Here is a 22,175-nt window from a genome sequence, read left to right as displayed (position 1 = left end):
CTAGAATATTCCAAAAATTTTTATGGAACCACAAAAGACCCCGAATAGCATAACAATCTTGAGAAAGAAGAAATTGGAGGAATCACACTACCTGATATCAAACTATACTACAAGGCCATAGTAATCAAAACAGCCTGGTACTGGTATAAAAACAGACTTATAGATCAATGGGACAGAATAGAGAGCTCATAAATGAACTCATGCGTTTATGGTCAATTAATACTTGACAAAGGGGGCAAAAACATACAACTTAAGTCAAATATTACACTTAAGTTTTTCTCCCACTGCATAGTCTTTTTAAAAATTTATTTAAATAATGTTAACCTTTCTTTAATGGTGATTATAGGAAAAACCTAAATATAGTCCAGTCACTAAATGGTGCTGGGAAAATTGGACAGATATGTGCAAAAAAATTAAACTAGACCACCTTCTTACACCATACACAAGAATAAACTCAAAATGGATTAAAGATTTAATGTTAGACTGAAAACCATAAAAATCCTAGAAGAAAACATAGGCAGTAAAATCTTGGACATTTCTAGTAGCAATATGTTTTCTGATATATCACATTTGACAAAGGAAACAAGAAAAAATAAACAAATGGGACTATATCAAACTAAAAAGTTTTTGTACAGCAAAGTAAACCATCAACAAAATGAAGATAACCCACTGAATTGGAGAACATATTTGCCAATGATACATCTGATAAGGAGTTACTACTCAAAATTTAAAAGCACTTATAAAACTCAACACCAAAAAACCAAACAATCCAATTAAAAAATGGGCAAAAGACTTGAAAAGACACTTCTCCAAAGAGGACATACAGATGACCAGTAGACATATAAAAAGATGCTCAATGTCACTAATCATCTGAGAAATGAAAATTAAAACCACAATGAGGTATCGCCTCACACTCGGAATGGCCATCATCAATAAATCAACAATCAACAAGTGCTGGCGAGGATGTGGAGAAAAGGGAGCCCTTGTGCACTGTTGGTGAAAATGAGACTGGTGCAGCCACTGTGGAAAGCAGTATGGAGTTACTGCAAAAGTTAAAAATGGAACTGCCTTATGACCCAGTGATTCCAATTCTGGGAATATACCTGAAGAAACTTGAAACACTAACTTGAAAGAATATATGTGCCCCTATGTTCCTGGCAGCATTATTTACAATAGCAAATATCTGGAAGCGGCCCAAGTGCCCATCAGCAGATGAGTAGATAAAAAAGCTGTGGGATATTTACACAGTGGAATACTACTTGGGGGTAAAAAAGGAAATCTTACCTTTTGCAACAGCATCAGTGGACCTGGAGAGTATTATGCTAGGTGAAACAAGCGAGTCAGAGAAAGAAAGTACCACATGATTTCATTTATATGTGGAATCTAATGAACAAAGTAAAACAAAATGGAAATGGAAATGAACTCAGAGATACAGAGAACAGACTGGGGGGCTGGGTGAAAAAGACGAAGGGATTAAGCAAATGAAAAAAAACCTCACAGACACAGACAACAGTATGGTGATTACCAGAGGGAAAGGGGGTGGGGGGAGGTAGAAGAGAGTAAAGGGCGGATAAATGGTGATGAAAGGAGACTTGACTTGGGGTGGTGAACACACAGTACAATATATAGATAATGTATTATAGAATTGTACACCTGAAACCTATATAATTTTATTAACCAATGTCACCTTGTAAGTTCAATAAAAGTTTTTTTTAAATAAATTTAAAAGAATTAAGCAACTGATTGAGTTAAAATTATTGGATGTCCTTGAAATAGTTGACACATCTATGAAGCATTTAAGACTGAGTTTATTTTGTAGTCCCTATAAGATTAGCACACCTTAAAATCTAAATTCTGGTTATGTACTGTCAACAAAGGCACTTTAGCAGAACACCTGGAAATGCTGCAGGTACTATTCATAGCCATCCAAGACTCACCAGTTTGGTACTTGTTGTAAACAACAGCTTTAGGGCCTACAACATCCCAGCAACAATTCATGTAGACTATCATTATTTCAAAGGCATTTCCAATAGAACTTTTTCCAATTATGCTAAATGAAATGTCTGGTAAGGACATTCCACGAACAGTATCTGCCAGTCTTAGGGAACTTACTTTTCTTTGCAAGGACAACTATACAGTGTATAGATAGTACTTAAAACCGGTCAACTGTTTAGAGGGTTAGAAAAAGGTTTTTCCTATAATCAACATTAAAGAAAGGTTAACATTATTAAAAAAAAAGACTATGCCGTGGGAGAAAAACTTAAGTGTAATATTTGACTTAAATTGCTAGCAGATTTTCCATCTCATTTTTAGTCTGCCCTCATTGTATTTCCAAATGTGTGCACTGCATTTGACCATGCCTATTTAATTGCAAATCTACATATTAATATAAACTATGGAAGTTATAAGTCCAGCTAAATCTTTTCTTAAGCAAAAAGCTTCAGCAGGCAGACTCCAAATTAACATGAAGCATACTTCTTCCTCTAATTAAAGAGTGATATTTTAAAAGCTTACATCCTGTAAAGGAGAAAAGAGGAGGGAAATAAATCAATTAAACTGCGGACAATTTCAGCACTACTTCATTCTCTTCAATGTTTTGCTCTTCGTATAAGAAAGCCTTAATTCAGGCAATGCTTGGAACTTATTTTAAATCCATAAATATTTATTGTCTAGAAGGCGCCAGGCAATGTGCTGATTCAGGGAAGGTAAAAAGGTTATACTCACAAAGGATGTATTAGTGACTTGCATATATAAAGTGACTTGAACCCCACCATTAATTAATAAAGGCGATTCTTCATATATGCATAACTTTTGCTATGGAATTCAGTCTTTACCAGCACTGTCTGCCTGGGGAAGAAGCTGATTCTTCAGAGGCAGTGGCAAGAAGACATAGCAATAAATAAAACTTAAATCAAGGATGAGTTAGAAGCCACCAAAAAGGCTGTTTCCTCATTTGTGTAGGCCTGGATATCTCTCTAATATTTTGTAGAAGCTTTCTCAGATAATTGAGGATTTTGGTATCTGATCTACATACCAAAAGGCCCCTATAGTAACTATGAATTGAAATGGTCACGTTCCAATTCCATCCCAATTGATCACTTCCAGAATTTTTATTTCTTTTATTTCAGCCCTTCTGAATCAGTCTACATTCTCTATGCCAGAAGGGGACAGAAAATGGCCAAAGATGAAGTCCTGGCTCAGAAACCTCCAGGGATTCCAAGAGTTTAGAGGCAATAATTTGAAAACTTCCAACATGGATAGGGACAGAGGTCTTGTGATTCTTAGGAAACACTCATCTGATCTTGTTAATTAAATGATCAATTTTTACTCAAAGTCACTGCAGAGCCTACAAGCTACATGCTCATATCACTACAACCCAAATATTGTTACAGGTGGTCTCAAAGCCTGGAAATCAGTTAATTCAGTTACTGTGAGAACACTCAAAGGACATACATCAAAGTGCTCAGCTGTAGCCCTAGCCTCTGCACTTTCACATTATGAAAAAGGTTTTTTAAACACTAAGCAGACTCTACTGTGCTTTTTTTCTTATTTTCAAAAGGTAAATAACATTAAAATAAGAATATCATTTACCCAGGGAATACCAAAAGAAAGTTACCCAAAGAGAAATAACTACTTGAGAATTCAATTTGTAAAGAGCCTCATCACAAAATAACCACAACATTTTTAATAGCTTAGGTTCTCTTTAAGAACTAGAATTTATTTGGATTTACAAATCAGCACTTGAGAAAAACATGCAAAGAACACCAAAATCTGAATTCAATAATATGTGCAAACATGACATTTGAGCATCTGTAAAATTATCAAATGAATGCAAAAATGCTTTTAGATAAACAAACAGAATTCAACACAGATCTAGAGAACATAACCTTGCATAGTCATATACTCATAACACGGAACTAGAAGTTAAGAGATAAAGTTTTATAACTAAATTTTGTCACAACCCAATGTGATACCGGGAAATTTATTTAACCTTTGTTAGATATGTTTCATATTTATAAAATAAAAATACCTATACTACCAGAAATAATATCTATACTAAATAGTAAATATCACCATTAGCTGTTAGAGCAAGAAGCATCTCCTGAAGAACATACTCCTAAAAGTGTGGTCTGTGCTAGTAGATTCAACACCTAATGTGAGGGAGCTCAGACAGGTCAGGGAGGAGTCCAACTCATATAGGTTAGTCCTGGAGCAAAGTCCAAAATAATCAGTGGCTAAACTACAAATTACATACCAATAAAGGAACCACCTAATGGGCTCAATAGCAAGTGAAATATGTACAAGAACAGAATAATGTCAAAGAGTAACTATAGAACAAGTAGAGTATAATAATTGGTATCACAAACGTATTTGAGTACATTAAAAAATTTATGAGAAAATTCACCTTGCTTTCTATCTTCTTATAAACAAACAGATCAATAGCTTTCCCAACTAAGAATGACTAATTAGAAAATATACTTTTAAAAGATCCTGTTCAAGTCAATTATACCTAAACTTTTCTAAACAGCAATAAAGACTTAAATTTAGGGATAAACCTAAAACTAATGTGTAAGAACTGTATGAAGAAACTAGAAATCCTTAAACCAGTATCATAAAAAGGCATTCTGTGTTTCTGAATGGAAAGATTCAATACTGTGAACATTTAAATTTTCCACAAATTATATTTATTTCAACATCAATCAAAAATAGACTGGGATTTTTTAAAACTGAAACTTGATAAGTTGATTCTCAAGTTTATAAGAGAGAGTAAATATGAGAGAATGGCAAAAACTAAAAAGAATATTAATGACTACAAAAAGGAACCTGTCCCACTGTTATAAAATGTAAATTATTTTGTAACAATTTATAAAATATTATAAAGCTATAGTAACTAAAAGTGACCCTAGCTGGTTTGGTTCAGTGGTTAGAGTGTTGGCTCAAGGACTGAAGGGTCCTGGGTTCAATTCCAGCCAAGAGCATGTACCTCGGTTGCAGGCTCAATCCCTAGCCTGTGTCAGGGTGAGTGTGGGAGGCAACCAGTTGATGTGTCTCTCTCACATCGTTGTCTGTCCCCTCCTACTCTCTCTGAAAAGCAATGAAAAAAATCCTTGCGTAAGGATTAAAAAAAAAGAAAAGAAAAAAAAAGTGTGACACTGGTATAAAAATAGACAGAACAATGAAACTCAACATAGTTCAGAAACAGACCCAAGTATAAATGGGACTTCAGTAAGTGATAGAGTCAACATCTAAAAATTAATAGGAAAAAAGATGAAATGTTTAATAAATGATACTTGTTCAACTGGCTACTCATATGATTAAAAAATCAAATTAGAGCCCTGGCCAGTATGGCTCAGTTGGCTGGTCATCATCCTGTGCACCAAAAGGTTGCCGGTTGATTCCAGGTCAGGACACATGCTAGGTTACAGGGGCATGCAGGAGGCAGCTGACCAGTGTTTGGCTCTCACATTGATATTTCTTCCTCTCTCCCCCTCTTCCTTCCTCTCTCTCTAAAAATCAATACAAAATATTTTTTAAAAATCAAATTAGATCCCTGCATCATACCATATGCAAAACTAAATTCCAGGTGAATTAAAGTTCTATGACAACACACTACAAGTAACAAAATTCTATGACAGCATTAGATAAAAACAGTCTTGAGACAGGGAAAGGCATTCTAGAAATAAGAACCAAAGCAGCTAAAACTTATGTTTGAACACATAAATAATAAAAACTTCTGAACAAAGGACAATATCATAAATATAACCAAATGACAAATGACAGCCTGGAAGAAAATATTTTCACCATATGAAGGTGACAGGGTAATATACATTATATATAAAGAGATCCTACTAACAAATAAAGAACAAAGCTCAATACAAAAATGGGCAAAGGATAAGAACAGACAATTCACATAAGAGAAAAAAAGGAACAGATGGCTCAACCTTACTACTAATCATAAAAATGCAAATTAAATCAATGTGATTCCATTTTCCACCCATCAGATTGGTTAAAATAAAAAAGAATGTTATATCTGGCTATGGCAAGGATGAGGGCCCGAGGCGGGGGGTAGGGGGGAGGAACAGCATCTCCTCAGCCTTTTTAGAGGGCAATTTGGCAGTGTCTACTGAAATTAAAGTTTGCATACCCTTTGGCTCAGTAATTCCATTTCTAGGAGTTGTGCTACTGAAATAATTGCACGTGTGCACAGACATCTGTACATGAATGTTCACATCAGCATCATTTGTAAACAGAAATCTAAATGTCCACCAATATATGAGTGGCTAAATAGACAGATTATTGTATACATTATGAATGAAGTAGAACTATCTGTATGTTCTGACATGGAAGGCTATCCAAGATAAATTGTTCAGAGAAAAAAAAAAGGCAAGTCACAAAACAATAGGCAACGTGTGTATACACACATGCTCGGGCATTATATCTATGTAGGATCAGAAAGGCACATACAAAATAATGGTAAGTGATTATGATTAAGGAGAACTTTCATTTTTCACCTTACGAACATTTGCACTGTTCGAATCTCTTACAACACACATATAAACTTTTTAAAGCTTTAATTTTTTAAAGAAAGGGATATATACTATTCACACATCTCTAAGTGGCAAATACGACAAAGCAAGATTAATGATTTAAATGTTTTATTAATATCAAATCCTGAGAACAGCAAAACGAAATTCAAAGTAGCCTCACATTAAGGATAAAAAATCCCTATATAAAAAGCACCATTGCCCTGGCCAGGTGGATCAGCTGGAGCACTATCCTGTGCATCAAAAGGTTGCAGGTTTGATTCCTGTCAGGGCACATACCTAGGTTACAGGTTCGATCCCCGGTCGGGGCTCATACAGGACGCAACAAATCAATGTTTCTCTTCCTCTCTCTCACCCTTCCTCTCTCTCTTAAAAAAAAATAAAAATAAAAATCAGTAACATAGCCTCAGGCAAGGACTTTTTAAAAAATCATCATCTGATTTCAAGAAAAAAGGGAAACAGTACCTGCACAATCAAAAACTTATTTAAAATGTAAAACATGTAAAACAAAACAATTGCAGAGAATAGCAGCAAAAATCAATTCAAATGTTTGGATAAAAATTTCTCTGGAAAGTGATCCATTCCTTAAACAAAAGAGAAACAAAAGTATAATATAGCAACACAAAAACACACTGCATGGGCATGAAGTCAAGAGTTCTAGGAGACAGAAAACAGTCCAGTTTTATAGGTTAGAAACAGATGGAAATTTAGAGACTCAATTGAGAGGATCCAAAAGGCACAGCAGCAAAGATTTAAAAGGAAACATATTTCAATGAAGCCCTGCTCTAGACAGTAGAGTTCAAAATTATAAGCAAGATGTTCTGGAAATGCTACCTCCATGGCAAAGACAATATATCCACACTACTTCTAGTCTCCAGAATAACCCCTTGGAGCACTTTCAAGAACTTTATTGTGTCAAGCAATCTCTCTCAATATTTTAGAGAAAACTGATCTTCTTTAGACAACAAAGAATTATCTTCATTTTTAGTATAGCAACCTGTGCTAATAGAAGAAAGTGTGAGCAAAATCATTATTTGGCTTTAAAAGGTATTACATACTGGGAGTCACACGTCACCCAGGAGGAAATTAAGAAGGAGCCAGAGAAGCCAATGGGGAGAAGACATGCCCACTGCTGCTGTGCGTCTTTACCACCAACAATGGGCACCACCACCGCATGAATGAGTTCTCCCATGGGAACGTGCTATCTAGCAAGCTACAGATCTACACCTGGATGGATGCAACCTTCAAAGAACTGACTAGTTTAGTACAAGAAGTCTACCCAGAAGCTAGAAAGGGCACACACTTCAATTTTTTAATTGTTTTTACAGATATTAAAAGACCTGGTTATCGAGTAAAGGAGATTGGCAGCACCATGTCCGGGAGAAAGAGGACTGAGGATTCCATGACCCTGTAGTCACGGAAGTTTCAGATAGGAGATTATCGGGACATAGCAATCACCCCTCCAAATGGAGCACCACCTCCTTCAGGGCCAGGGAGGCCATATAAAATGTTATTGACTATATAAAAAAAAAGTAGTACACATTTTTTTAAATTTTGGTATAAAATTTACCTTTATGAATGCATTTTGCTCAATCTATAAGAAGGTATATTTTTGATGGCTTCAAATCTTAGCCTAGCCTGGAATTTAATGTTGACCACAGATAACTGCACCAATTTATATAACATAGAGCAGAATATTATAAGGGACTCCTGGTTGTTGATTACAGCCTACCTTTTAAGTAAGGGAAATATCTTAAAAAGTGCTAAATTTATAGGGAAATTTTATGGAAAAAAAAATTTTCCTTTGTCATAATTATACAACAAGAAGAACGCTGGAAACCATTCTGCAAAATAGGCATCTTCTCCCTCCCCACTAGTCTGACTTAAACCAAATTATGCTCTGGAATCAGTCAAGGAAGTAATAAGAATCTGTTACACTCTTCTTTGCCATCCACCACTAACCCTTCTCTCTTCCAATCCCAACTCTCAGTACCAGGCATAATACAGACACTTAACAAACCTCTTTGGCAGTTTTCTGATCTCTGCCCCACAGGCAATAGACAGTGTGGACTGATAATGAGAATACCTACTGTGACAGGCTCCTGGTGGCTGAGTTTAAAAACAAAAACAAAACCAGAGCCTCCCAGCCATTTCTACACAGAAGGCTCTCACACAAACCCTACTTACTTCAGGGAGAAGCCTGCACTAAGCTGCCCACCTCCTTCACTAAACAGCCTTCCCCCACTGTGTTTCAGCCATCTGAGCATCTTCACCAACCCATCAAACTATGACGACCTGGGTCCTCATTTGCATAAGGACAGGCCAATCAGGGACCAGGGGTGGGGACTTCTGTCTATATAAGTCAGCTCCCCTCTGGCTGGGACTTCCCCCAAAGACTGAAGATTGTGTTTCCCTAAAGATGTCTGCCCGAGCAGAGCAGAGCTGTCTAGCCAGAGAGGGGCCTGGCCCCAGGGCCGCCTCACAGCAGTACTGGGTCCTAAGGTTTAACACTATTGAGCTGTTCCACAGCTGTGCTGTTTTCACATCTGTGCTGTATCACAATTGAGCTGTTTGCACTGAATAAAGTTTCCTTCTTCACCACACCCCAAACTGGGGATTCCTGTTGGTACTGATTTGGCAAAGGACAAAAGCATACTATGTCCTAATATACCAGATGTAAGACCTTATCAAGATTAAAAACTCTGTTTCCAAGGACACTACCAAGAAAATGAAGAGACAATCCACAGGACGGGAGAAAATATTTGTAAATCATATATCTGGATAAGGGACTTCTATCTAAAATATATAAACAACTCTACAACAATAATAAAAATATAAATAACCCAATAATAAAATGGGCAAAGACAGTTTTTTAAATGCAATATTCTGGGGGTAGGACAAAGGATCCAATTAGGCATTTCTTCAAAGAAGATACACAAATGATTAGTAAGTACAAGAAATTTGCTCAACATCATAAGATACCACTTCACACCTCCTGGAATGGCTAGTAAAAAAACAAACAGATAAATGTTGGCCAGTACTTAGAGAAATTGGAACCCTCATACCGTATACCTATAGGTGGGAATGTAAGATGGTGGGGCCACTTTGGAAGTCAGGCAGTTCCTCAAAAAGTTAAACATAAAATATTTGCACATTATATATCTGATATGGGCTTAATATCCAGAATATATAAAGAACTTCTATAACTCAACAACAAAAAGACAAACAAAATTTTAAAATGGGTCAAGGACATGAATAGACATTTCTCCAAAGAAGTTATACAAACAGCCACCGGGTAAGTGAAAGATGCTCACATTATTAGGGAAATGCAAATCAAAGCCACAATGAGATACCACTTCACACATACTAGGATGGTTAAAATTTAACAAACAAATGGAAAATGGTGTTGGTGAGGATGTGGAGAAATTGGAACCCTCCTTGCACATTGCTGTGGGAATGTAAAATGGTTCAGCTGCTGTGGAAAACAGTTTGGTGGTTCCTCAAAAGGTTAAACAGAATTATCATATGATCCAACAATTCCACTCCTGGCTATTACCCAAAAGAACTGAAAACATGCTTACATGCCAATATTCATTGCAACATAATTCACAATAGCCAAAAGGTGTAAGTAGCCCTTTTCCAATAACAGATGAGTAGATAAGCAAAATGTGATATATACATGCAATGAAACATTGCTCAGCCATAAAAAGGAATGAATCTCCAACACATGCTAACATGAATGAATCTTAAAAACATTATGCCAAGTGAAATAAGTCAGACACAAAAGGAAAAATACTATTTGACTCCACTCACATGAAGTACCAGAAATAAGCAAAATCATAGAAGTAGAAAGTAGATTAGAGATTACTAGGGGCTGGGGAAGAGAGGAATGGGGAGTTATTGCTTAATGGTACAGAGTTTCTGTCTGGGGTGATGAAAAATTTTAGAAATAGTGGTGATGGCTGTACAACGTTTTAATACTATTAATGTCACCGAAGTGTACATTTAAAATGGTTAAAATGGCAATTTCATGTTTTATTTTGCCACAATTTTTAAAAATTAATGTAATATACCAAATCATTAAATCATACTTTAAATGGGTGAACTGTATCTTATATGAATTGCTATATGTCAATCAAGTTTGTTTTTTTTTCATTTTTAATTTTTTTTATTGATTGATTTTTAGAGAGAGAGAAGGGAGAGAGGGAGATGGAGAGGGAAAGAGAGAAAAAGAGAAACACCGATTTGTTGTTCCACTTACTTATGCATTCATTGGTTGATTCTTGTATGTGTCCTGACCAGGGATGGAACCTGCAACCTTGGTGCATACAGATGATGCTCTAACCAACTGAGCAACCCAGCTAACACCTCAAGTTATTTTTTTAAAAAACACAGAACACAATTTCTGAAAAATCAAAAACCACAAAATTTCCAAAACACAGAATTAAATAATGTACCTAATCTATAAATTATGGCATTGTTATATAGATTATATGGTAAAACATTTATTAACATGATCATATGTTTACAATTTTATAAGTGAAAAGCAGGTTTTCAAAAAGTATGAGTCTACTAAAAAAAATGTCTGGAAGACTAAACCCCAAAATACTGATTATTGGTGGATTTCTCTGGATGACAAAATTACTAGTAGTTTTTATACTCTTCTTTCTAATTTTTCTATAATGTATGTATACTACTTATATAACAAAAAAGAAGCAAAATAAAAAATATACACATTTTTAAAAACAGGACAATTAAGGTATATATACAGTACTAGCTTATGATATTTACCTGACCATTAAATCATTAGGTCCATTTGGCATCTAGTAACCCATTTTAAATATAATTAGCATTTATACTATAAACTTCTCCTTAAATCCACTTGTCCTTTCTAAAATTCTTAAATTTAAGATAACTACAAACATTTTAAGCAGAAAAATCTTTCACATTCAATACACTAGAAAATACTATGCAGATTTTTAAAAATCTGTAAACTGTTTAGTGTGGGTAATCATTTCCTTATGCTGTAGTAAACAATGGGAATATAATGCTCCTCAAAACTACTTATCCAAATTACTCTTTGAATTCTTTCCTATAGATCTGTTCTAAAAAAAAAATGTTACCATGTACACACTTACTGAATGCCATATACTGTGCTAAACACTGTAGAAGCATTATCTCATTTCATCTTTCTAACAGCCCAGTGGAGTAGGCACTACTATCATTACTTTACAAATGAAGATACAGAATCAGAAGTTAAGAAGTGTAGTCTTGGTCGTAGACTAAGATTCAAACAAACATCTGACTTCAAAGTCTACATTCTTTCTAATACTATATTATATTGTAAGAAAGTTGGCCCTAACATCCCATTTCTTAAATCGTTTTAATTAAAATAAAAAAACATACATACACAGTTGTTCCATTTCAAAAAGCTTATTTCTTCTCCTGCTTTTACACATTCTTTGCTATCATTCTGAAGTTCTATGAAAACATGAAATGCAGCAGGAATTTACAAATACAACTCCTTATTGCTCTCATTCATATAACACAGAACGGCAAAGAAGGTACATATTCATAGTGATTGGATAATCTGCCTCTTGAGTGGGACTATATTGGGTTACATGGTATATAACACTGAAGCCTAAGATACAGGTCTGTTTTAGGGCTGGCAAGACCACCTACTTCCATATCCCTCATTTTACAAAAGGGGAAATTGAGATAAGCTGACTTGCTAGTTAGTGCAGAGGAAACTGGCACTTGAAACCAGGTCTCCTGACTCTCAGTGGCTCTATTATTCCACAGTGGGTCCCTGAGGTAATTCCTAAATGACAGATACAGAGATGGAGTCTTTTGCCTTCAAGCTACTTTGGCCTTTGAATACAGAATTAGATGGTGGAAACTAAAAAGGAGATTCAGACTTGAGGGGCTTCATCATTTTGTTGTATCCTGGCATGGAGATGAGATGCGGAACTTTATCCATACACAAAGAGTCAGGCATATTTGACCCACCATTCGGCCAGATTCCAACCCTCCTTGCTTCATTCTGCCATTCTCCACTTCTGACACCATTTCTACTTTCCACTTGTCTCACTCAATAATCATTAAGTAGCAAATAAGATTTTCCACTATTTAAAAACCTCAATCAACCGTTAAGTCAATTCCCAATTACATAATCAAAACATCATCTGGGCTGTCTCTACTCCCAGCAGACACCGAGAAAACAGAAATTCATGTTATTATCTACCTAGACCTAAATCTTAAGTCCAACACGTAAAATTAAACACAATGCTTTCCATAGCAAACATCAATGACTAATACGTTATGGAAGTTCCAAACAGAAAGAGGGCAGGGAAGCAGTCTTTTCAGTGCCCCATGTTAGGCATATTTAATTGCTTCTTGACAGAGAATACAATATAGCCTAATGATGAATGGAACCAACTTATGGGTCTTCTGGAGAAGACTGACGGAAACCAGGCATGGAGCATATGTTTCACGGAACACAGTCCCTTAAAGTGAAAGTTTCTGAGAATTGTAGTTAACAACAGGTGCTTTTTCCTTTACCAATGTGATGTTTTGTTAGCTTCGTTCACCAAGCAACATAACACTGTCAGCAAACAATAAATATGTCCAGTTACACCTGTTCTCTATTAAGTTCTAAATGCTCTTATCACATGTTCAGTCTGTAAAAATGTTCTTGATTTGTCAGGTTAAAGCAACTGAAATGTTAGAGCAAATATATTTTCATATGGCAACTGGGCTAAAAGTATTAGCTTTAAGGTTAATGAGAGTCAGTGTGATCGGACCAACATAACACGAAGAATAAAACAGTTCACCCGTCTCCACCTTTTCTCTCTAACCTGGTCTAAAAGTCCTTCTACTAGAGCAACTTCTCTAAAGCTCTTAGTTTCAATTCAGAAAGACAATCATTAATATACTGGAAGTTGCTATGGTGAGTCGGTGAGTGTGAAGGCCAAGGACACTATTGTAGACTACTGTAGACTTTATAAACACTGTACATTTAGGCTACACTAAATTTGCAAAACATGAGATTAAATCAAGCACAAGAGAAAATGACATAACCAAGAAATGCAGCAAACAGGAGATGTGGGAGGCTGCTGCTGGAATAACACCGCGTAGTTTTATTGCAAACTTTTTTTATATGAATAGACTCTAAAATAACAATAAAAAGTATAGCATAGTATAGTATAGTATAGTATAGTATAGTATAGTATAGTATAGTATAGTATAGTATAGTAAATACATAAACCAGTAGCATAGTTGTTTATTTTCATTACCAAGTATAATGTACTATACGGGTAATTGTATGTGCTATACTTTCATACGACTGGCAGCCCAGGTTTGTTTAGACCAGAATCACCACAAACATGACAGCTTCATCACCAGGCAATAGGAACTTATCAGCTCCTAATAAATAGTATTATGGGACCAACATCATATATGTGATATGTTGTTGACTGAAACGTCATTATGTGGTGTATGACTGTATATCACAAATATATTTTGGTCATCTTAATGACTAAATATATTTTTTTCTTATAAATCATAATATTGCAGGGAGACAATAAAATAATTATAAAAAATAAAGGTGAATTACAAACTGATATAATAAAGGACAATAGAATTAAAAACTGGTAACTATTATAAAAGGCCACAGAATTACAAATGGATTAGATATGAGTGAAATGCTCTGGAAGCATACAGTAGAGAAATCTGACCTAGTCTAAACATGTGAGGGCTGGTTTCAGAGGAAACTTTTGCTCATGGTTCCCGAGCTGTATGCCAAAGTGCCTGGAGTACAGCAGCAAATTCACGAGAGTACCCTGGGTTTAAATTTCTAATGGGAATAGCAATATTTGATGTCTGTTAGATATCATGTGAACTAGCAGCTCAGGGTAGTTCAGTTTCAGTTTCAGATCATGGCACATTCTTTTTGAAGATACATCTTTGTGATGCTGATTTTTTGGTGGACAGCTGCTGTGATAAAAACAAGTACTGCATGAAAATTGTGGAAAAGGAAAAGGAAATGAGGATGAAGTGTCCAATCTGATTCCAAGATATGAGAAACTGCAGTGCCCAATAGGCATTTATATCCCATTAGTAAATAATTATGGAAAGAAAACTGCCACTTTTTCTTTTAAACTATATGTATTATTTCTTCAAACAGCTACTAAATTGTTCTAACACACTTATTAAGTATTTTCTTAATACTTATTAAGTATTGTTTGAAGCTAATTATTTAATAAATATAACTATTAGGTACAGTATTTCTTTTGGATTAGAGTGGTTGTGAAAAAATTTACTGAGACGCTAAGGGAATCTTTAGTGTTTGGGAATTTCTATATTAAGCTAAGATCTGAAGGATGAGTAGGCATTTCAAACACCATGCAGTAGGAGGAGTAAAAGACAGGAAAGACAGGGTCCCGACTCTTGAGGACGTTACAATCTAGTTAGGAAAGCAAAACTAAAAGATAAAATGTTTTAAAACAATTTAATGTTAAACTTTAATATTTGCAAAAATCTTTCATATCTTTTCTCATGAAATTCTATTTAAGTGTGTGTCTATTTCCACTCTAAATTGAGAGCCCCTAGAAACCTATATCCCTGCACACAGATACAGCACAGTTTGCATTCAGGAAGTATTTCTGTGTCAATGCACTTTTTTCCTTTTTTTTTCATTTTTCAATAGCACTTTACTCTCCTTAGGCTTTTCTCAGAAATGAAACCTCCAATTACCCTGTGCAAGGGTAACTGTGCTTTAAGTGTTCTCCACTCTCTCACATCTCCCAGTTGCTTCTTTCCTACTGTCCTTCAAAATTGAGCTCATACATATCACCTGCCTTGGGAAGACTTCCATAACCCGCTCGACTGTAATTGATAATGTCCCTCATCTAAATGGTATATCTGGTATATTTCTATCATAGGAGTTACCACTCTATCCTGTAGTAGTCACTGATTAAATTCCTTGTCTTCCCACTTACTATAAACTTCTGATAGCAGGGCCTATGCCTCATTCATCTCAGCAACTATCACAGAGTCTAGCTCTCAAAAAAATGTTTTCTAAATAGATGACAAATACAGAGAATTAAAAAAAAAAAAAAGACTACTTATGCCATTTCACCTTAATAAGCTTCTTGGAAAAAACAAGAAATTTACTCAGAAAAACTTTAGAAAAAAATTTACAAATTTGCAAAAATAAAAATGATAATCATCCAGTGCTGGTAAAGAATCAATACACTGCTGATATAAATATGACAAGTACATGTTTTTGAAAAGTAATCTGATAGTTATCAATTAAAATTAAAAATGCACCTGACTCAGCAATCCTATGTAAGGGTTCAGAATGAGTCACTCCAAGATGTGCCTCCGTGATATGTGAATTATTTTGCACTAAAGCCAACCACAACTTTTCGGATCACACCTACTTTTAGGAACCTTATTGACAAAAATAAAGTATCCATATGCAATGTTACATTTACAAGGAAGTTCACTGAAGCACTGTTTGCAACAGCAAAATAATTCCTGGAAACTATCCCGAATGTTTATCAATAGGGGAATGGCACAACCATCCTATGTAACGTCCAATTTATAGAATATTCTGCACCTACTAATAAGAATGAATTAAATCTATATATAAAGACCTGAAAAGATATCCTTAATACATTCTGTAGAAAACAGAATAATCTCACCTGGAGATAAAAACAATAAATATTTGAATTTTTATTTGTAAGAATATTAAGAGACAGGGAAGCAGTTAATACCAGACTGTTAATACTAGTGACCTCAGATTAGAGATTAACTTTTCCCAACTAGTATGTAACTTTTGTAACATAAAATAGAAAGGGAAAAAAAAATGAGGAAGATTTCAAAAGGAAGGGTAGTAACATCTGAATATAGTCTTCCCTCCAAGTTCTTAACAAAAAAATCCTATGCTAAAACCTCTTTAAATGAAAAGGTGGTGCTTCAGAAGTCAAGAATTCTGTGAACTATCTTTATCACAGATGATTTAAACTTCCTTAAAACAAAGCAAAACAAACAAAACAAAAAGCCTATCTTATTCCACTTTACCCCAGCAAAAGGAGAAAGGCTTATTCTTCAGCTTACTGTCCAGTGGATCTTCCTATCTAGTTTCTTCTATGAATGGTAATCTGCTTCAGGGATTTGTAATCAGGAGCTTGGAAATTTTAGAATGCTCAGATTTTCACAACCATACCATTTATTCACTGAGAATAAACAAAAGTGTTACACAAGAAACTTGAGTTAAGACAGAACTAGGTCTCCTTCAAACCCTTCTATCCTGAAATTGGGAGAGTTAACTGCTACTTGGGCGCCCCCTGGGGATCAAATTTAAAAATTTTTTTACATCTTTAGTACAAACTAGTATCTTCTAAAAATGTTCAAAGAACACTTATTAAGCATGTACTATGTGCCAGGCACAATGTTCAACATTGAGACACAAAGATAAGTAAAATCAAGTTTCTGATTTCTACATGCTTAAAGTCAGTATCACCCCAAACATTCTAAGGATAGTACGTAGGGTTGCCAAAGTATGAGTTACCTGCAAAGCTTGGACATTATGACACAGAAGATAAGAATGTCTTTGGGGTGCTATAGAAAGCAATTTGGCATGGATATAAACTTTACCATAATGTGTTTATGTAAGCAAAATGTTCACCATCTTTTAAATAGAGTTGGTTTAAACATCTCTTCCAGCTAACACATGCAAAACTGTAGTTCTTATTTTCAAAGACAAGTTTAGGTTATGGCACCATGATTTTTCTTGAGTCAAAACAATATAAATAATGTTTCATTTTAAAAATTCAAAAATAAGGCAGTATCCCCATGATTGTTTAGTAACAAGTTATTCCACAACAACTCTATCCTGAACACTAAGTAAAAGAAATGCACTGATTTTAAAAATGGCTAATTTTCAAAAACAAAATGGGTATGAGAGGACACAGAAAATAGAAACAGTTAGTTAGAAAATAAAACAAAACTGAAAAAGACCAAATAAATGGGCAAAGTCAAAACTAAACCCCTCAAACCTTTCCTTCCCAGGTCAGAACACTTTCAGAAGATACTGTATCAGTAGCCAGGGCCCTAAAATGTACTCTGGCAGCCCGAGTTGGAAATCAATGTGCTTTTCCCAAAGAAACAATTCTATTTCAGCCACATTTCAGGGCTCCTGTGAACTAAATTAGCATTGGCATGACAGTTGGGAAATTTAACCCTGTTTATAACGCTTTTTCCCTCAGGAAAAAATTCAGTTCCAAAAATTACAATCTTTTGGGATTCAGCTAATGTTTGCCTGTATAATAAAATATTGAATCAAAATACAAGGGACTCATAAAAAAAAGAAAGAAAAATAACCCTCTGATTTAATTGACCATAGATATTCCATTGTTTATTTAGTCAACTGGAGGATAGTAATTACTAAATTATAAACTATTTGGAATTTATAGATATCAACTTAATGTTTATGGTAATTGGAATCAAGAGTAACTATTTTCATGAAAGATGACAGTTTAAAAGTTTAAGTTCATATAATTGCTGAAATCTTAAGGAATAAGATTATAAAACATATCTCATCAGAGAAATCTTATAATACTAATTAACATGTTTAAAATATCATCAGCCCTTACTGACCAGAGATGATAATAAATACTAGTTACAGAATGTGGAGATTATTTTTAATCCAGTGCAGTAACACAGGTACTATTAGTTTGGGTGTGGACATTTAAAGCCACATTAGGATTCAGAAACAAAATATTGAAATGCATTCAAATATAACGGTCATAAGCTAATTTTTAAAAAGTAACGCAACTACAAAGTAAAAATAACCAATCTCATAAATTAAGTACAGGAAGGCTAATATTGAGAAAAAAATTATTTGCATCTATGTGTGCCAGAGATTTTACTTCACTTAGTATTCATGAATACCATTCTAGATAGATATTATTTCTCCCTTTTACAGAGAAACTTGAGCTAAAAGTAACTTCTCTGGAACTAAAGAAACTGTAAATGGCAGTTAGGGTTTGAACCCACATCTGTTTGATTTTAAAGTCGTTGCTCCTTCCTCTTTCATACTATTTACATATGAGTCATTTCATACATAAAACAAAAACTTGAAATCATCCATTGTCCACTTGTCTTCTAAACAGTGAAAAGAACCAACAAAAATGGGACAAAAAATATTTATGTATTTTTTGGTTTAATTAGTTCCACTTTTATTCCTAAAAATAATCAATAATGATAAATACACCTGTAGAATATATAATGAAGTAGATGTTACCATCCGACTTAATCTGGATGTTCTTTAGAGAATAAAATATAGGACAGAAGTGAATTGTATGAACACAGAAGGAGAGGAGTAAAGGCCCAATGCGAAAAATAAGCCACATCATGCAACAGAGGAGGGAATTATTTTAGAAGTTCTGGGTCAAAACTTTTGATGGTCACCGAGTTTCACAGGGACTGTTTGGGTGTTCTACAGCATCTCTGGTAGCCTCTTCTGTTTCTACATAGCTTGTTTTTCTTCTCTCCCAAGTATTCCCCATACTCTGCAATAAGTATTTCTCACTGTCACTGCAGGTAACCACGTATCTGTTCGAAAATTGTTAACAGAATTGAAATGGTAACCTTATCACCACTTGAAGCAAAAAAAAAAAAAAAAAAGTAACACAATTTCAGAGTTGGGAGGTATTTTATAGTGACTTTTAAACTAGGTGTACGACTCTTATGTGCTAGAGAGAGCAACTGAGACTCAGCGAGAGGAAGTGACTTGGCCATGGGCAAAGCGTGAGTTGGTAGCAGGGCCTGAGGTTGAAGCTTGATCTCAGTACTGGGCCCCGTGGCTTTCCCTACACGATCTCAGGCTGGGCGTCAGGATTGGTACTGCCAATTCAAAGGGCCAGAATGTGCTTTTGGCAGATCACGGAAAATCTAACGTAACAGCCTGTCCGCCAGGACTGCTTTCTAGGGTAAAGGCTGGTTAGTTGAGGGTTCTTAGTTTAGAGAGCCCACGGGAAGGGGCAGAGTAGAAAAACCGGTCTCTCCTCCAGGCAAGCCTCTGTGGGCGCACGCCGCCTCTAGCCAAATCCGCGCTCCTGCTGCATTCACTTGCTCCACTCCCAGAGACATGCTGACCTCTGCGCGCTGAGGGCCCCCGGATGCTGACCCTCCCGGGGTCCCTCTCCCAGCCCACTCTCGAGACGAACTTGGTCCCAAAATATAAGAGGGGCGCAGGAACAAAGCGACCCCAAGCAGCCCCTTCCATTCCCCGCGCCCCCAAGGCGGGCGGAGGTGAACTACCAGTCCCGACGTGCTGCGCGCCGGCGGACCCCCAACCACCGCCGGGCGGATGCGCGACGGTCGCCGGGACTCGTAGTCCGCGGCGCCGGGACTCGTAGTCCGCGGCGCCGCGGCTCCGGGGGGCGCGGATCTTCGGGCGCGAAGGAACAAGCCTACCGGGTGTCCGGTCAAGCCCTGAAGACTTCTAGCTGCCCGGGCCTCACCTCGACGATGCGGGCGCACTGGGTCCCTTTGCCGGCGCCGGGACCGCCAAGAACGAACACGACCAGCGGCTTCATGAGGCGCTGAGGGCGGAGGAAAAGCGGCCGGCGGATCACGAGCGGGAAACGAAGGCCCAGGACGTGCAGCAGCGGGCGGACGCAGCGGCTCAGCATACACAGCGTCTCGACCGGCGCTAAGGAAGCTGACAGCCTCCTGGCCCGCTGAGGCGCAGGGCGGAGCGGAGGGAAGGGGGCGGGCCGAGCCAGCGCTAGCCACGGCCCCGCCTCCTTGGCTGCCGGGGCGTCCGCGCCGTAGCCGGAAGGGGAGGGGCTTCACTGCTGGCGGGGCTGGGACTCTTGGGTGCCCCCCTGGGCTGGGCCGGGCAGGGCCGGGCCCCTTCTCCTCCCGGCTCCTCTGCCCGCTCTTTCGTTGGTTCCACGTGTCGGTTCCTCCTGCGCATCCCTGGGTCAGGCCTGTGCTTGGTCTGAGGCGACACGCTCGAGAGCAGAACCTGTTGCCTTTGTTCCCGGGGAGTTTAAATTCCAGTGGGGAGGCAGCCGACCTGAACAAGTCAACGCACGAATAAGTAAATAAATACAAATAGCGACAAACAAAGAAAAAAATAAATACAAATAGTAATGTGAGATTTGAAGGTATATCAAGGGATGAATAATTTGGGTAAAATAGCCAGAGAAGACATCTGAAGAGGTGACATTTAAGCCAGACGTAAGGATAGGGAAGCAAAACCAGGCAAAGACTAGATAGAGTGTCCCACAAAAACGGAAAAGCGAGGGCGAACCCCCTGAAATTGCTTGTTAGAGAAGACAAGTGAGACCAGAGCTGTGCGAACGACGCGAGAACGGAAGGCGGGAGCGGGAGGCCGGCGGCAGGTCGTCCTGGCCCTTGAGCTATGGAAAGGAGTTGGGTTACATTCTAGTTGCACTGGGACGCTCTTTAACTATAACTCCATTTCTCTGCCCCCTGCATGAAGGAAAAATCTCAAGGGAGAAGAAAAAGAGCCTAGGGAACGATTCTTGACGAACACAGACCTTTACAAGTTGGAGAGGAGGAGGAGCCTGAAAAGGAAGAGCCAGAAAGGTAGGAGGGAAACCATGAAAATGTAGCCTCGCAGCCCCGGCCAGTGTGGCTCGGTTGGTTGGGTGTCATGGGGGGGGGGGCTGGTTCAGCTTCGACGGGCACTTGCCGGGCTCCATGCCCTCTGCCCCCCTCCTGGTGAGGGGCGGGCGCGGCCCAGCCAACCCACCTCGCTGTTGCATCCATGTTTCTCTCTCCCTCTCCCTTCCTCTCTCTCTGGAAATCAATAAAAAATATACAAATGTGAAATTTTCTCTTACTCTCTTATCATTCACCTTGGGCTCCCTTTATTAAAAAAAAAAAAAAAAAAAAGAATGTGGTGTGTTTCCCCAGACTACTTGGGGTGGGATTTTGGTGACACAGTGGTCAACACTGTGTTAAAAGGAAATGCGTACAAAAAGATTGGATTTGGCAAGGTAGTTTAATTTGAAGGTAGATTGAAAGAGGAGTGGCTAGGAGGTGAGGAACTGAAGACAATAGAGTGAATAAGGGGTAAAGGCTTAGTTTATTTGGGATGACATTAGGAGTGATAATATCTAATAGGGTAGCCCCCACTAGCTACATAAGGCTATTTAAATTAACTACATTAAATACAATTAAAAATTCAGTTCATCAGTCATACTAACCACATTTCAAGTGCTCAGTTGTACTGGACAGTGCACATACAGAACATTTCCATCATCACAAAAAGTTCTATTGAGCAATGCTGTACTAGAGTTTGTATTTAAGTTACTAAGATTGATATGAAAGAAAGCAAGAGAGGTAACCCCTTGAGAAGAAAAATCAGATGGGTTCCAAAGGGCACATGAAGGGCCTTAGGTTACTTAAAACGTCTCAGAGACCAAGAAGTTCATTTACAATAGGAGTTACAAGAAAGGTACAGTTACAGGAAAATTTGAAGGTAAGGAAGCATTCCTGTTTGGTAACTTTATTTTCTCAGTAAACAAAAGGCAATATCAGCTGAGGGTAAGAGGAAGGGAGTCGGATGTTTGAGAAGAGAGAAGG

General features: G+C 37.3%; 1 protein-coding gene across 1 annotated transcript in view; it reads right to left on the bottom strand.

Annotated features, from left to right (window-relative positions):
* The window catches only part of CMPK1 (cytidine/uridine monophosphate kinase 1), a 32,439-nt gene extending 11,802 nt beyond the window's left edge, over positions 1-20,637 (bottom strand). The window contains exon 1 of the mRNA XM_081145126.1: positions 20,078-20,637. Coding sequence (XP_081001252.1) covers positions 20,078-20,248 — 171 coding nt within the window. The 5' untranslated portion in view covers positions 20,249-20,637. The remainder of the gene's footprint in view (positions 1-20,077) is intronic.
* Positions 20,638-22,175: the final 1,538 nt, after the last annotated feature.

The sequence above is a fragment of the Miniopterus schreibersii genome (assembly GCF_964146895.1).
Source record: "Miniopterus schreibersii genome assembly, chromosome: 8".
NCBI classification, from domain to species: domain Eukaryota; kingdom Metazoa; phylum Chordata; class Mammalia; order Chiroptera; family Miniopteridae; genus Miniopterus; species Miniopterus schreibersii.
Note: the sequence above shows the minus strand (reverse complement) of the source record. Positions and strands in the feature narration are given on the sequence as shown.